The sequence below is a fragment of the Anolis carolinensis genome, chromosome 2, assembly GCF_035594765.1.
Source record: "Anolis carolinensis isolate JA03-04 chromosome 2, rAnoCar3.1.pri, whole genome shotgun sequence".
Lineage (NCBI taxonomy): Eukaryota > Metazoa > Chordata > Lepidosauria > Squamata > Dactyloidae > Anolis > Anolis carolinensis.
This window is the reverse complement of record NC_085842.1, coordinates 155,689,969-155,707,758: the sequence shown is the minus strand read 5'-3', so window position 1 is coordinate 155,707,758 and position 17,790 is coordinate 155,689,969. Positions and strand designations below refer to the sequence as shown.

Here is a 17,790-nt window from a genome sequence, read left to right as displayed (position 1 = left end):
TTGGATAAGCGAATATCTTGGATTATAAGGAGGGATTAAGGAAAAGCCTATTAAACATCAAATTAGGTTATGATTTTACAAATTAAGCACCAAAACATCATGTTATACAACAAATTTGACAGAAAAAGTAGTTCCATACGCAGTAATGTTATGTTGTAATTACTGTATTTATTAATTTAGCACCAAAATATCATGATATATTGAAAACATTGACTACAAAAATGGCTTGGATTATCCAGAGGCTTAGATAAGCGAGGCTTGGATAAGTGAGACTCTACTGTATATCTCCTTATCTTGTGCCCAACTGCGTCAGCATCCCCTCTTCAGCTCCTGCAGTTTCTTACATTTCAAAATACTTTTATTAGAGGATCGACACATGGCATCCATGGAACTTTTTGATTGAAAAGTCATTAGAACATCAAATGTCTCATTCTAGACATTCTAGATCTTCCCAATATGCATGCTGGTACACGGGCAAACTTGACTTGTTTTAATTTGTTTTGTATATTTCCTACATTTCCTGGTTTCTCTTGTTTTTCATGATTCTGATCCACAATTTCCAATAAAAAAGGTCTGGCAATTTCTAATAGCCAGTGGTATAAGTTTGAGACACATTAACAATTTACTCAATTATTTTTAACAGTTTAAAGAGACCAACAATTACAAATGCCTTTCCCAGCAAGATAGTCCTGCCCTCCTGCTTTTTCTGCTTCGGGAATATCCCTTGTTTCATGAGATGGTTGAATGAATGGGTGGACACACAAGTAGATAAAAGAGAGGGGGAAGACATATACAAAGCATTCTTATGAAATATTATTATTTTCTTAAAAGGGTTTGGGCCCAGAATTTTTTTGTTTTAAGAGACACGTCAAAATGCACTTAAACATTTCTTCTGGGCAAAGTCTGGCAGCAATGTAAAATACTGCAGAGTTCCTCTGGCATTATTTTATGGAGATTTTCCTTTCCATGACACTTTTTGCTGGTGGAGCTGCTAAATGTGCTAAACTTGTTCCAAAAGGTAGTTAGAACAAAAAATTAGGGACAATGCCAAATGCAGCCTCCCTTATGTCCAGATCCAAATGTCAAGACAGCAAATAAATAAATAAATAAATAAATAAATCCATGCCATCTTGCTCTTCAGAAATAATGGTACCTTCTTTCACATAATTAAAATTAAAAGGGATGAATCTGCAAGTGAAACTCACCCATAACCAAGCCACTTGAAGTATTTGGCTGACTGATAATTACATACTGCGAGGAAGCAGATTAATTAAAGTAAAACATAAAAAACTTCTTAGAGGGAAGCTTGCAAGCAAAGCAAGTTTTTTTTTAATTTCACGCTATCCCATGTATGATAAGTATTTGCTCTGGAGCATAGGTTGTACTAAAGAAACCATTTCTAGCTGCTAGGCAAACCAAACCCAAGCTGCTTGATTTGATGTTTTTTTTGCACCCCATGCAGCTCTTGAGCCATATATAAGAGAGATGCTCTTGGTTTCAAATCAAAGGATTTCCCCGCTCTTTTCTTTCTCCTTTGCTGTTCCCTCATTCCCTTGCTTCATTCATATAGCCTGCTTAACTTCCCCACTCCCTAAAAAGCTACCATGAACATATGTGGTGGTCCTCAGTGCTTTACTGGACGAAGGAACTTCTCCTCTGCTTCTGTCATTGGTGGTCTGGGTGGTAGTCAAGGCAGATACATCCCTGTGTGCCAGCCAGGTGGAAGACCATGTGGGGCTGGTGGCTATTCCAGCAGGAGCCTTAATAACATTGGAAGCAGAAGCCAACGGATAGCTTGTGGCCAGGGATATGGAGGGCAAATCTACGGTGGCATGGTTGGTCAAGGTATGGGAGGTGTTGGTGGCCAAGGTATGGGTGGCTTTGGCTGCCAAGGTATGGGCATGGGCGGTCAAGGTATGGGCATGGGTGGTCAATGCATAGGGAATCAAGGTGTAAGTATGGGTAGTCCAGGTAGAAGTCTGCCAGGTCAAGCAATGGGTATGGGTGGGCAAGTTATGGGCATGCCTGGTCAAGGAGGCATAGGTATGGGAGGTCAGTGCATAGGAAATCAAGGCATGGGGATCAGCGGACAAGGAAGAGGTGCACACGGTCAAGGAGTGCCTATCCAAGTTATTGGTGTTGGGAGCCAAGGTACTGGTGGCATGAGCTATGGTGGAGGCTTTGGAGGTTATGGTGGGCCTCAGTCCCAGGGGGGTTTTACAGGTCGAATTGGAAGTGTGGCAGGTGGTGGCAGGGGTGAGGGGATTCGAGGGGTCTGCATTGATGAGCGCCTCTTGAAGCCGCTATCAGTTGGAGTGGATCCAGAAGAGCAGAAAGCACGGACCCATGAGAAAGAGGAGATGAAGACTTTGAACAATCAGTTTGCTTGCTTCATTGACAAGGTAAAGCACAGCTATCTATTTTCCTCTCTTTATCCTCAGTTTAAAAATGAAGATAAGATATACATGTATAGTGTAGTGCTGACCAACTTTACTCCTTTCTTTTGACATCTTTCTTACGCAATTCTTTCATTCTGAAGGAAACCTTCCTTTGGTCACTTGCGTTTCTTTGCTTAGCATCTTCCTTTTGAATTTACTTCTCAAAATACTTTCTTTTAACATAGAAATATTTTCCACATCTAAGACACATACACACAATCTGCATGTGCACATACAATTTTCCATTAATAAGGAAGATAATACATAAAACGTGATACTGTTAGTTATATATATTTATATAGCACAGCAAACATGATACAGCTGTAGAAAGAGAAAGTTAGTTGGTTTCTTGTTGCTCTTGTTAACATTATTACTACGTATTAATTTAACCATCTCAAATATGTCAGCTGCATAAAAAAGTTGCTTATATGAATAAATTACTATATGTAACAAAATGGATTTTGCACCTGCCATTTATAAGATTTCTGAGATGCAGAATACTCAAATCATAAATCTGCACTCCTTTATGTTCTTCCACATGAGAACAAAAAAAGTTCAAAAACTTTTCTCCCTGCTGGATGAGATCACACACTATGTAACACAGTTTTTTTTCCTGGGTTATAAGTATCATTTCCTAATTGATTTTATCATAAAACACAGAAAAAATGTATTAAATTGCAAAAACTTTGTTTTTGAGGGATATCCTGCAGCAAATTTTGCTATAGTTTTTCAGTGATTATCTCATAGAGTCTCAACCAATTCAACATAGTTTGTGGCAACCACAAAACAAATTTTCTGGAATATAACAATTACTTTCAAAGTACCACACAAATAAACAGGAAATAGCACTTTCAAACCAGGAACAGATTTTTTCCCCAATTTTTGTTATTTAGTCTGGATCTACAATCCCTTCCACTGTCCCTATATCCCCAGATCTGACCCCAGATTATCTGCTTTGAATTGGATTATTTGAGTTTCCATTGTCATATAATCTGGGATAAGCAGATAATCTGGGATCGGATCCTGGGATATGGGGCAGTGTAGAAGGGGCCTTAGAGGTTTTGAGTGTTTTAATTTTTATATAATGCACACACAAACACACATTTTTACCATTTTTAATTGATTTTTGATAAGCAAAACATCTGTACAGAACCAAAACGTTTTATGCATAAGGAATTATGTATTATGCTATTGCTCCTACTGAGGTTGGAAAGTACTTTAAGGGGGAGGTAGGGTACATTTTGTTTCATTTTTGGGATTCATAAACAATTTTGCACTTATAAACAATTTGTCTTGAAACTAACAAAACCTCTCACCTTAAAACATGAACACTTGCAATTATCCATTATATCACTGTCTATGGCCACTTTTTGTTCCAGCTTTTTTGTGTGTGTGTGTGTGTGGGGGGGGGGGGGTTGGGGGTGGAATATACTGTACATACATTAGAACAATAAAATACCTTGAATCACTGAAGCTAACTGAAATATTACATTAACTCATAGAACAAATTGGAAACAAGGAAACTTAATTTTTTTCTTGATTGTTGTCTTTAATGGTAGTTTGGTAAGGAATCATCAGTCTTTGGCAAAGAAGGCTCTTTAGCTCACAGGAGTTGTAGTTTCATAAGGTTCTTACCTTATAAAACATCAACACCTGTGATTCTGTAGCATTGGGCCATGGCAGTTAAAGTGATGTAAGGCTGCATTACTTCCACAGTGAAGATGCATCATAAATCTCCGCAATTAAGAACATATACAATGAAGCTTATGGTCTGTCCAGTCTTCTGTTTCTAACGCACTAGGAAGCCTTGAAAGTGTTGGGAATGTCTATTTTATTTTATTCATATTTCCTTTTCTCCTGGCATTGGATGCAGAGCATTTTTAAAATGCTGAAACAAGAAAAAAACCTAAAAATGTGATAATAAAAAACTTTTTAAAGTTAAAAAATAATTTAAAAGTTTTCTTTATAGTATCTACTATACTCATAATTAATATAGGTCATTTTCCATAACTTCTCTTTTTAATCTTATGCTTGGATTACTTATTCATTTTTAGCATGAAATAGATGACACAAATGCATAACCCTGTACTTAAGTCATTGAGCATGAAAATGTATTTGCATTTGGTTTCAGGACATTAAATGCAATTTAAAGATTATGACTAAATTACACTGAGGCATTTACTTTATGAACTCTTCTACCCTTAATGCGACATGAGATGGTGGATCAAAATAACAGTATGATGGATCATACCACTTCAGATTGTATGTTATTATGGAGAGTCTAGGTGTGTGTCATTTTTTTCATACCTGCCTGATGCACCAAGTTCTTTATATATGAGAAATAACCACAATAAATAGAAGAACAATATGTAGCTCTCTCCTTGCTGTGATCACTAAGTATACCCTGAAAGCTTTTCATACAAAAGAACAACATACACCTGTATTCTTTGAAACTGTAGAATCCATCATTTTATAGTATATCTGCTCATTCTCTTCAGAGCATGCAGTTGTCTAAAATAGAAGTGGTTGAAGTATTTTATATAATGTAGTATTTTAACACACACACACACGCACACACACACACACAAACACACATGAAACAAAGCAATCCAAATAATAGTTCTTGAAGACTTGCTTTCCTCACTTGTTTCCACAAAAACACTCCCATCCAAAATGTCTTCTTTGCTCTATTTATCTGTGATAGCAACAGCAGAAAAAAAAAAGAGAGAGAGAGAGATGATTCCCTTCCTCCATACTAAAAGTAATGGGTTGGGTTCAGGATATTAGAATAACTATATAAGTCTTTGGAAACTCCTTAGAAGTCTTCAGGTTAATGGAGAGATCTGTGTTCCCCTACTTTCTCAAATTAATTTGGTGGGGACATGGGTGAGGGCCTTTTTGGTGTCTGCTCCCAGCTCTGAAACCCCCTCTTTAAGAAGGTGAGGAAAATGATTTTAGAAACACACTATGATGGGCGTTTAATGGTGTGCTGTGGTTTATATATAGTCTGTTCATGAATTTTAATGTTTATAACTTTATAAAATGTTTATTTATCTTTCAGATAATTATATTTATAGAATCCAAAGGCACAGTTGTATTGGTCTGTAATATCAGTATGCAGAGGGATCTTGTAGTATCTTAGAAGTTAACTGAGATAATGCAGGTGGTAGCTAAGCATCTGAGGAAGCAGACTTAGAGCTCATCTACATGGTCCTAATAGTGCAGTAAAAGCAGGCTTTTTCATGACATTCTATGACTTTTGGTTTAGCCTCACATTAAGAAAAGTTGAGGATTGCTCCAGGCTGAAACACTGGAGCAGTTGTGTGGCTTTGACACAGTGTGGATAGCAAGACCAAGTCTGGTGTAGACTACTCTGCTGTCCACACAGGACCCCTCCTTCTCTCTGTCTTTGGTTGTGTAGGCACCTCTGCTGGGGCACCCACAGTGCCTGGGTGTTTTCATGAGACTCTTCAACCATCTGGTGATGGCATTGAAAACAATAAGGTGATGGTCAAGTGGGGTTGAAGTAGTCTCAGCATGCTGTAACATGTGGACTCCACAAGTGGGGTCCTCAGGTGGGAATGGAGTTCGTGGCAGCTTCCGGGACTAATCTGGAGCATTTCTGCTACAGACTGGCCCCGGATTCATAGACTTTGATCTATGAAAGCTATGCTACCAACTTAATTCTCTCTGTCCCTAACCACTTCATCAGATGGGGTGATTTTAGCATCCTAGGACGCTTTCACTCCATCTGGGGGGCGGAGGCTGAATACGGACATCACATAATGTTGTGTGACTTCTAGCGTAGGCCATGTCCCCATATTGTGGCTTCCATGGGCTTCCCTGCAATGGCTACGCTTTCCCCATGTAATGGGGAAAGCGTCACCGAGAGGGAGCTGTGCCCAGGCTGACAGATTTGCTCTGCTGCTCCCTCTTTCCTTTCCAGAAGCCCAGTGAAGCAGGACATTTCGCCAGGCTTTATGATGAGGTCGTAAGATTGATTTTGTCTTTGTAGCATGTTCCTGTATGAGGTTTTTTTTTTTAAAACAACAACAATGTGGTATTGTTTTTATTATATATTTTAATTTTAATATACTTTCTAGAAGGAAGCTATGGTTCCAGATACTGAAGCATCAATTGGTTGTGAGGCTGTGATTTCCCACAGGAACTTCTTTCAGTACTTTTTTAAAAGCAGTACAGCAGGATGAATGATTGAGAGAGAGATATTGGGAGAAAATTCTAGACCTCACAACCAATTGTGCTCTTATTCAGATGGCCAGATGCCAAAAAGAAGAGGTCCCTGCACCTGTAATAATTAGGTTGGCATCAGCGTCATAGATTGAAACCTTTGACGTATGCATTTATTAAAGAAATAAAAGCCCTGTAGTCTTTTGCATTGGCCCTATCGGTTAATAGTGTATAGTAAGAAATTAGTCTCTGTGAGTAGATCCTGCTAATAGTGGGAAATGTGACTGGATAATATGTTCTTCTCAGGTTCGATCCCTGGAGCAGCAGAACAAAGTGCTTGGCACCAAGTGGGAACTCCTGAACCAGTGTGTCCAACCCGCAAAGAAGAACCTTGAAGGTTATTATGAGAATTTCATTGCCACTTTAAAGAAGCAGCTGGAGTGTCTCTTAAGTGAAAGAGGGAAACTGGAACATGAACAGAAGAATATGCAGGAGCTGGTTGAAGAATACAGGTCTAAGTGAGTAAACCTAGTTTGATAGATAGGTACCTGGAAATCTTCGTCCTCCTCCTCCTAATAATAATAATAATAATAATAATAATAATAATAATAATAATAATAATAATAATAATAAAGCTTTATTTGTAACCTGCCCTATCTCTGCAGGGGGACTCAGGGCGGCTTCCAACATAATAAAGGCAATCATTCAATGCTGGAATAAAACAAGAAAAATATAAAAGCACATAATACATTAAAATACATTATACAATGAATCAAAACAAGTAAATTAAACAATTATCTTAAAATAAACATCATTTAAACCATTATAACCAAATATCATTTACACCAAATAAACATCATATTGCACCATTCTATTTACATTGAAACATGTTTGCTTATCTCCTAAATCCATGCATGAATCATGATTTCTAGGCACAAATCTGCAGAGTTGTTTTTTTAAGATAAGATCAGCATTTGAAGATTCATTTTTATTACCACAATAATGAAAGCCTGCATGGGTAGAATTCTACAGATTTATGTTTAAAATTAATGCATATAGTATATTGGAATTACTATTTACTGTCTCTATTAACCTATCTTATTCTAGAATCTCCCAGCTCAATATGCAGTCTGAAAAAGGTTTTGAGGCTTCAATTGATAGTGCACAAAGTCCCACAATTTTACACAAAAGAAAAAGAAATCTACACAGAATAACGTCCAAAAATACATTGGGATGTGTAAATACCAGGGAAAGATTATGCAAAATTCCCACAACCGTATTGTTCATCCTGGGTGTTGTGAAACTCATTTTGGGGGCCAGAAAATGAATAGTGTTGAACAATGGTGAATATTCCTTCTATCCCAAGCAGTTTATAAATACTAGAAGATTAGAACAGCATAAGGAAGCAGTGAAGGAAAACAGTTCCTGCATTCTTTTTCTTTCTTGGTTGATTCTGCTCAAATATCCTGGTATTACATGGTTGAGGGAGATAAAGACAGAACAAGTTTCTGTATCATTATTTGTGAGCCATTCTAGCCCACTGGCTCACTGATTACTCTCTCTCAACACCTTTAGGATTCTCAAAAGTCACTAAAAAGGAACCCCTTTTTCCAGCTACCAAAAGTACTTATGAAAAAATGTGTCTTCTGTGGTCAAAGTCCTAGCATACCAAATCCTGGTTTGATTTTAGTAAGTCCATGCTTTCTTCCTGGCAGCAAGATCAAACCCACAATGTCCCTCTTCCCCCCACCCCTCTCTCTCAACAGATATGAAGAAGAAGTCAATCGACGTACAACAGCAGAGAATGAGTTTGTGGTACTCAAAAAGGTAATATATTTTGTTATGGGAAAGAAGAACTCTAGAGAGCAAGAATATGTACAGCATTTTACCTTTCTTGTCCAGTCTAGAAGACATTATCTTTAAGATCTAACATTCACTTGGGGGGTAATGTCATGAATAAATATAAATATACCCTCTGTCAGCAGGCACAGCCTTATCAAACATCTGTTAATCCAACCAGCTGTCCTGGTTTCTCTTTGGGCCTCTCATTTCCCCCCTTTAACCTCAGATAACTTCATCTGCTGCAAAGTGAGTTCTAAATTCAAAAGTCATCTGCATTAAATTACTTCAGCAGAAAGGAAGGAAAAGAAGGGGCAGTCTAAACTCAATGCATGCATTCCAGAGCTTTTCTGACTACAATAGTACAGTGGATCCTCCACAGTTGTTAGAATTAGGGTCACAAAACTTGTCAAAATTGGAAAGAAAGGACTTTTTAAAAACCCTTTTTATTTTTTAATCTGTGAGAACCTCTCTTTTGAAATCATATTTTTACAAGTTTTCTTCCCCTCTCTCTTTCTCCTCTGGCATCTCTTCCCACCCCAGGATGTTGATTGTGTTTTCCTTACCAAAGAAGAGCTGGAATCTAAAGTGGATGTTCTGGCACAGGAGTTGGAAGTCCTGAGATGTGTCTTTGCAGAGGTAAGATTGCATCTCATATGAAACACATGAGGAACTTTGCATAGAAACAGAAATAGAAAAAACTACCTTCTAGGAATGGATGGGCAAAACATTTTTAACCGTAAGAACTACATATTGTGTTAATGGGAGAGTCAAGAGCTATACATTCAAAAGTTTACATGCATGCATACTTCCATACGTCTATGTTCACACACATAGGAAAACAGCCACTTTGGAAGCCAGGAGACATTATTCTTCTCCCCTTTCTTTGCAACCCAGTCAATCATCTAGCCTGTGTGTGGCTTCTCACCAGTTTTAGGGCACTTCACAAGAAACATCTGAGGGCTGCATTATCAGATGGGACTTAACTGTGGGCACTTCTACACCGACACTATAATCTACCTTGGAACTGGTTTGGGAAGAACGGGTTTTGCTACATGGGTCATCAGACTACCATGCCTGGAAGTGGTTTGAGATCAGGAAGATAATTATATTTACCATGAAACCTGGCCTCAAACCACTTTGCAGGATTCCCCCCATTTCCTGCAGAGATGAGCATCAGTGTACCAGAGGCATATGGGACTTTTAAAAAAGGAAAATTACATTTCAGAGAGAAGGTAATTAATTACCCCTCCCAAGGGGTGGATTAGCCTACTGGCCAGCCATGCCCTTGAGTGTTTTTTGGAAGCCCCCGTTTGGGGTGCTTTACTGTGTTTCAGTTGGGGTAGGCATCTACAATAAACTCCATGTTTTACAAGAGCTGATTTTAACCTGGATTTGGGATACACTGATCTCTACTGCAGCACATTTAGGGGATGAATCCAGATTTTCCTGAGACTCTTTTTAAAGCTTTGTATACTTTGAGATATGCACTGAACTGCACATTAACAGCAGGCCCGGTTCTTCATTGAGGCCCATGAAACTGCCGCTTCGGGCGCAGCTCTTCTTGGACGCACTCAAAGCAGCGGCGGCGGCGGCGACCATTGGGTCGCTCACTGCGGAACAAGGAAGTATTTTGTATTCTCATGAGATTGTGTGAAATCTCGCAGAAATTTCGCAATATTTCGCGAGATCTCCCGAGAGTACAAAATACTTCCTTGTTCCGCGGCGAGCGACTCAATGGTCGCCGCCGCCGTCGCGGGTAAGTTTGGGGGGGGCGTAATTTCGGGGAGGGGGCGTGCAGCCCTAGGTTTGCTTACATACTGAGAAAACCTAGGGCTGCTCCTGATTAACAGCATGCTTTTTGTAGACACCGTGGCTGCAAGCCAGCTTTGAAATTGTGTAATTGTATCCCACAACTACATATGGGTTTATCTGATGGGCCTGTGGCAAGCCACCATTTCAATAATAATACTTTTCTCTCAACATTGAAAGGAATTAGTACTGAGCATCTCACTATACAAGAGAGCTTCATGTTGGTAGATTTAAGAACCATTTTGACGTGATTTCTCTACCAATTTAACTAGATTCTGCTGTAGTATCAGACATGTAGTAATGGTTGAAATGCTAAGGACCCTGGAAGACAGGGGGCATAAGAAAGATCAGGGATGAGAACTAATTTCCCAGCTTTTGTTCACATTTTCTTCATTATCTGAAATATTGAAATGCCTGTCCTCCAGGGCTCCATTGCTAGCAAAAAGAAGGAAAGGAGAGGGAGAGAGAGGGAGAGAGAAAGAGAGAGAGTTGCATTCATCAAGTCTATGATTATATTAATATTATTTACAGGAAGTCTATCATTGGTATTGCAATCTCTGATTGTGTGATCTAATCAACCAAATGTTTCCCAGAATTTCCCTGCCAGAATCTAGGCCTCATCTTAATGTATGCTTGAGATTGTTTTGCAAAAGACTGTCTTTGAATGAAACACAAAAACCTTGGTGGTTATTTTATATTAGGGTTGTCATTAGCAGAGGTCTATTGAATGCAGACATAGGCCAACATATGCAGGAAAGTGCCAAGTGCGATAATTATGGGTGCTTTGGTGAGTGGGGGGCAATTTTTAGAAAAAATGCTTCTTTTCTGTAGTCTTTATCTTGTCACTCTCTCCCTGCCCCTCCTCTCCCATGTGGGTAATAGAGAAAGAGAGCAAGCTGAGAAATGTGGGAGGCATCAATGAAGTACTTAGAGATATGTGAGGAATACCACTAGAAGTCAATATACCAGCAGGACCCCCAAACCTGACAGTGCCCTGATTTTTATCCAGCATATTGTCACAACATTTGTCTTAATAAGGTCTAGGGCAATGGTGCACATTGACTTCAGCTTTCAAAATTCCTGAACATTGGACAAGCTGGTCACAATATGAAGTCCATCTGACAGAACCATAGCAGGCTGAAAAGAAATGATCACCATCTCTCTTAAGAGGTAAAGTGATGTGTGAACTATGAAGATCCTTTTCTTAATGTTCCTCAGGAGCTGACTCAACTGGACAGCCAGATCTTAGACACTTCAGTCATTCTGAAAATGGACAATACGCGAGACCTGCATATGGATCTCATTCTTCAGAATGTAGAAAACTGGTATCAGAATATTGCTCATAACAGCAAACAAGAAGCTGAAGCCTTTTACCACAATAAGGTGAGTATTTATTTGGCAGAAGTGACGGTGGATAACACAAGTAAATAGTTGTTCATTCTTTACTTCTGCTTTGGGGCGATTACATTTTCCTCATCACCCAAACAGCTATTTTTAGCAGCTTCTGGAAGAATATATTTCCACTCCAAGTCAGTGGTGCTATTGTAATTTGAATTGCAATCATCTTCCATATGCACATTTGATTTTGTGTGGAAAGACAGTATTGGTGCCCCCTTTGTAACAAAGGGATAAAATTATGGTGCAGTTCTAAGCAGATTTATTCAGATCTGTATCATTGTGAATTCCAGTGGAGCTTACTCACTTGAATCTGAACTCTAATGACTGCATATTAATTTTTTTCAATGAAAGCCATCACCATTGTACTCATTATATATAATTTACACAGCCACTATAATTAGAAAAAGTAATTTAATCGTAATTAGAAAAAGTAAGCCCAACTGATGAGTGCACTAGAATCCACAGGGTTTAGACATAATTTTTGGAAGCAAGGTGTGCAGTTGAGTTTCTCTTGAACTATGTATTGGGCATATGTTAAATAAATCATTATATTGTGTGTTTCAGAGTTTTTTTTCATAGACATGCATCATAGGAAGTAAAATACTGATTGCCAATTTTGCACAAAAAGATAACACCACATGGTCAAATGGTGGAGAGATGGTTATCCTGAGTCATGTTACTAATTCACTGTTGTCCCATTCACTAGATTGCAGAGATTCAGAATAACCGAAGCAAATTCAATGAAGAACTTAAATGCAACCAACATGAGATTGCAGAACTCAACAGAGTAACTCAAAGGCTTCGAACTGATCTTGGAAATGCAAAGAAGCAGGTAGGGCACTAAATTTTGCTTTAGTATTTGCTCAATTGCCATGGATAAACTTGGTCAATGGCAGAGGCAACATTAGCAATCATAAGACAAAACTATGTAACACATTTTTTTTGTTCCTGGCCATTTCCTAATTGGTTTTATCATAAAAACACGGTGAAAGTGTATTAAACTGCAAAAATGTTGTTGTTATAGTTTTTCAGCGAATATCTCCTATAGTCTCAACCAATTCAACATAGTTTGTGGCAGCCCCAAAAATAAAGTTTTTGGAGTATAGCAACTACTTTCAAAGTACTGTACAATTAAACAGAAAATAACACTTTCAAATAGGAACAGAATTTTTTTCAAATTTTGTTACATAGTGCGATCTAATGCCACCCTTGGTTCATTTCAGGAGTGACCACCAGAAAGATACACCTAAATAAGAAAAGTCTCCTGACAGATCTGGTGACATTGTTTCTTTTTCTAGTCTTGGTTCTTTACATTTGCCTTTTCTGGGGATAATTCTGAACTTGCCTTGGTAAATTTTCACTTTTTGAATGATTCTCTCAGAATATGCCATTTGACTTGACCACTCGCTGTGCTGAATGGTGGGTTCTGTGAATTGGACTCCTAGAAGAAACATTTGGTGTGCCCTCCTCATTCCACACAGAAATACTGACTGGACTGCCAGGTGGCTCTTAATTCAGTACTAGCGATGGATATTAGCATCCTTCCTCACACTATGAGAGTAGGTATGGCCAGTTTAGGTAACCAGAACAGTGTGTGTAAAATTTATACCTATGAAGGTAGTCTATAGTTCTTCAGGGAGGCACCTAAGTTGTCCTTTTCTCCTCTTTTTAAGCTTTGTTTCCTGGCAAATGTTTTGCTGATTTCTGTGCTCCCCTCCTTCCCAGGTTTCCAATCTGCAGTCAGCTATCTGTGATGCTGAGCAGCGTGGTGACATTGCTTTAAAAGATGCCCGGAATAAGCATGCCGAACTGCAGAATGCTTATCAGCAGTCAAAAGATAAATTGGCAAGTTTACTTCGAGATTACCAGGACCTTCTCAATACGAAGATGGCCCTGGACATTGAGATTGCTACCTACAAAATGATGCTGGAAGGAGAAGAGAGCAGGTGGGGCATACTTTGAGTACATATCTACTTTTACATTCCCTGACATGTAAAAGAGGCTAAAAAAATAGAAGCAGATATTTAAGTCAACTTTATATACCTTAAGATAGTAAAGAGATGGTATGAGCTGCCAGTGTGGCATAATGGTTAAAATATTGAGCTATGCCTTGAGTAATCTGAGACCTTTTCTGCACTACAAGTATGGAGTTTGCTACTACAGACATAATTTAACACCTTTAGTGACTTCTTTTTGACATTTCTAACATTTTTAGCTGTGAAGATAGGTCTGTAGAACATGTGTGGTGTCTTGTGAAATCTCAGAAACCATAGAAAGATTTTCAATGTTTCCAGAACAGGATTTTGGAGTAGCACCTTCTTGCACAAAGCTCCATGGAATCTACCCAATATAAGCAGAATATAGTGTATTGAAGATGCAGTTCTTCTTCAGGGAACATTTTAGGGAAGTTGCAGATTGGAATGCAGGATTCCCAACCATGGTGTAAACCTAAGGTCTTCTATAAATAAAGTAGTAAAGTCAACAACTCATCAATATCTCATAACTTTAAAAAAGAACTCAAAAACCCTTTGCCATTGTGAAAAAATGAATAAATCTTGCTTTTGTGTTCCCAACAGGATATGCACGGGAAACCCTGTCAGTGTCAGTGAGTATATGGTCGCAAAAAAAGTTTAAGCACCCTGTGTGGGACTTTTGTTTTGTTTCTCCAGGATTTGAGTTTTACCAGCAAATAACAGAACCTGTCTTTATCCATCTTCCTTTCAGCAATGGTCAGTGGAGGCTATCCAGTTGGTGAATGTGCTGCTGGCATGGGAGGTGCAGTGGCTTACGGTGGAGCTGTGGGGAGAAGCCTTGAACATGGCGTCGGCACCTACAGTGGCGTGGGTGAAGGGTTCAGCTCTGGAAGTGCAGGATGTATCCACACAATGGGCTCCAGGGCATCTGCTGGGTCAGTAGGCAGGGCATCGGGAGTAGGATATGGGATTCGACACAGCTCTGGAGGTGGGTCTGGAGGAGTGGGTGGCTTTGGCTCCAACGTTACCACTAAGCATGTGGTAGGTGCTGGGGGTGGAAGGCACAGCTCAGGCATCTCTATTGATGGGAGCTGTGTAAGTGGGCACCATGGTGGGGTCCATCATGTAGTGGGAGGAGCGGGAGGCAGTGGAGGTCATAGTATTGGAGGCTCTGGAATTGGGGTGCACACTTCTAATGTGTATGCTGTTGGAACTGGTGGAGGCCACTCAGGGAGCATGCACGGTGGCTCCCGAAGTGAAGTCAGAAATGTGCATGTTGGCTCTTCAGTCAGAAAAACTGCCTTTTGAAGTCCAAACCCTTGGAAGAAAAAAACTGCACCAAGATTGGGTTGGCTGAATCTTTATATTGATGGCTGATCTTGGGGAAAAATTCCTTTTTGTGAGTAAAGGTAACAAAATATCTCAGCCAGTAGAAACTCCTGGCTGGGGAAAATCTCTCAGCCAGTAGAAACCCTTGGCTGGGGATTGTGAATTGCAATCCTAAATGTAAGCTTTGACTACCTTGTAGCAAACACGTACTTGAAAAATAATTTCACCAAACATTTTAAGGCCAGAAAAAATGCCCACAATAATGGCATTTTATGGATCACTGTGGCTTCACTTTAGTGATTGGGTAGTTGTCTTTAGGATTTATTTTAACTATTCAAGCACTCTCCCTCCACAAAAGATCATTTCCTCTTCCTTTTCACATCCAAATTTTGTTATATAAGCTAAGTTAGGACAAACATTAAAGTTCTCTCTGCTGTATAATGCCTAGCAAAGCATTTCAGAAAGGGAAGCAATGCATTAGCTAAGGTGGAACTGCAAATAAAATCTGTCTCTTTTCTCTCTTTCACTTTGCACCAGAAAGAAAATTTAAATACCTATATATTTCAGTATAGAGTTTCTTATGTTGATCCCTCTGTGTACACGTTCATATTACACTAGAACATTTCCCTCAATATATTATATAGTGCTGTTATAACTAGACTTACAATAGATTAGGGGATTGGCATTTATAGCCCCAAATTGTTAGAAGCTTGAATTAAATATCCATGTTTTGGGTACAGAATACATTTTGGAGTGGTAGAAGTTTGGGCTGGCAGAGTGGGCATGTTTGGGGTGTACATCTGTAACTGTTTTACATCTATAATCTTACCCAAGTTTCCATGGCAAAACATGAGTTTCAGCCATTAAAAAAACCAATGAAACTTAAAAAGCACAATAGGTAGTTTCATATTTCTTCTGTGAAATTCAGCATTGGTTCTAGTTACAAATAATTACATATTTGTATGTGCTTTACCCATAGTTCAATGCATGCACTGCTATTCTGTTTAAGGAACACTTGAAAATATCTTGTGTCTTTTGTATCTACATAGCTGTAACATCACTGCCTATACTTTGCCTTTTATCAAGAATTCTTGAACCTCTTCTGTACTTCCAATAAACTGCATGCATGCACTCTGCTTCTGTCTTACATAAGTGTTTCTTATCCTCTTCTGTTTTTTTGTCAATTATCCAAAATGTCCAATTGTCACAAAACAAATTTGTTGGCACAGTTTGCCTATGCTCTATAGAAGAACAAGTTCTGAAATGGTATAGTTATGAAATGGTCAAATGAATGGTCATTTTTAACTGAGACTGGCACCTTAATTTTCACCACTGCCCACATGCATTAAAATAAATGTCTGGCAGATAGAAAATAGTACATAAGGAGGAGAAAGGCCTATTCCTGATGATCTAATTTTCTCTTTGCAGTGAAATATTTTATGTCTTGTTTATGTTTGTTTAGAATGGAGAGCAGTGAGACTTGCAATCACTCACTTATTGCCTGCATTATTAGAAATCCACCACCTCATGCTAGCTTTAATTAGGGTAGAATCCACCCTAGCATCATATCATGTGTATTAATACTGGTACCGTTAGCTATTTCCTTTGAAATTACATTCTGGAGCCAAGTACCGCCGCTACACTCAATTCATCTTGAGGAAACTGCTCTGAAGATTTTCTGATGCAGCTCATAAACATTCACAGAGTCCTAGTATTGTGTGAACACCCCCCTCCCGCTAACTCAGTAGCATTTCCTAAGAGAATATTTCTCCCCAAGGAGTCACTAGAGACTGCACTTAGAACCTTCTGTTTACAAAATACTGAGCTATGGGCCTTCCCATGTTATCATTTATATACATTCACTATATATTTGCATCATTCCTTTAAATATATATTTCAACAAGAATGGACACATTTGTGAATAAAAAGGTGTAATTGGTTACTGATGATTTAGGATTTCCATATATAAAGGAAATATAACAAGTGCATACTCTCTAACATTTCACAGATGAAAATGGAACATATGTAATCAAGTAATATCAGAGTGTGGTCAAGATGGCCAAATGTAATAATGAGGAAGATTACTCAACCTGGGAGACACTGGAACAGTCTTCTTTTGTTCTCAAATGGGACGGAAGATGCCACTCCATCTTCTGCCCTCAGATGGGATGGACATGGGATTGCCATCCAGCTGGCAAAGAAACTTGAGACAAAATGAGGTGAGATGACCACCTCCATGCTTCGCCATTAAGAAGAGCACCACCGCCGCCGGACGTGTGATGAGGTCCTAGGAGTAAGGAAACGTTGGTCCTATTTACACATATCATTTAATGCAGTTCAAAGCTAGCTTCAAACTGCAGCAGCCAAACAATAATCACCCACAAATGTGCATGAAATAAACCTACCGCTACTTTGTTGTTTGTGTAATCACCATCTGAACCTCAAACTGGTTCCAGGATTTCTTATGTAATCAACTGCACAGCAAAATCATTTCAATACCAGTTTGAAAATGCATTAAATGATTAGTGTAGATAGATCCTTTGTTTCTACTTCCTTCCATCATCCCAACCTATTGACCAGTTCAGTTCAGGTTGATGGGAAGTTCAACTACATCTAGAGGATACAAGAGCCCATAGTCTTAGTCAGTCCATAAACACAGGCTGCAGAGCCTGCAAAGAGCAAATTTTCTCTCAGCATCAACTATAGATCAAAAGCAAACCATTCCAGGTCTTTTGGAGTCTACTATGACTGAAAGGATACATAACTAGATGTAGATAACCTCTACCAGTTCAAGTCTTGGAATTAACTGAGCA

At 38.9% G+C, this 17,790-nt stretch overlaps 1 protein-coding gene across 1 annotated transcript; it reads left to right on the top strand.

Annotated features, from left to right (window-relative positions):
- Positions 1-1,444: 1,444 nt before the first annotated feature.
- LOC100561422 (keratin, type II cytoskeletal 7) lies at positions 1,445-16,113 on the top strand. The gene is made up of 9 exons (XM_003217028.4): positions 1,445-2,402; positions 6,933-7,144; positions 8,393-8,453; positions 9,009-9,104; positions 11,496-11,660; positions 12,382-12,507; positions 13,401-13,621; positions 14,252-14,280; positions 14,400-16,113. Exons 1-9 carry the CDS (start codon positions 1,605-1,607, stop codon positions 14,954-14,956), a joined length of 2,265 nt encoding a protein of 754 aa, XP_003217076.3. The 5' UTR covers positions 1,445-1,604; the 3' UTR covers positions 14,957-16,113.
- The last annotated feature ends 1,677 nt before the right edge of the window (positions 16,114-17,790 follow it).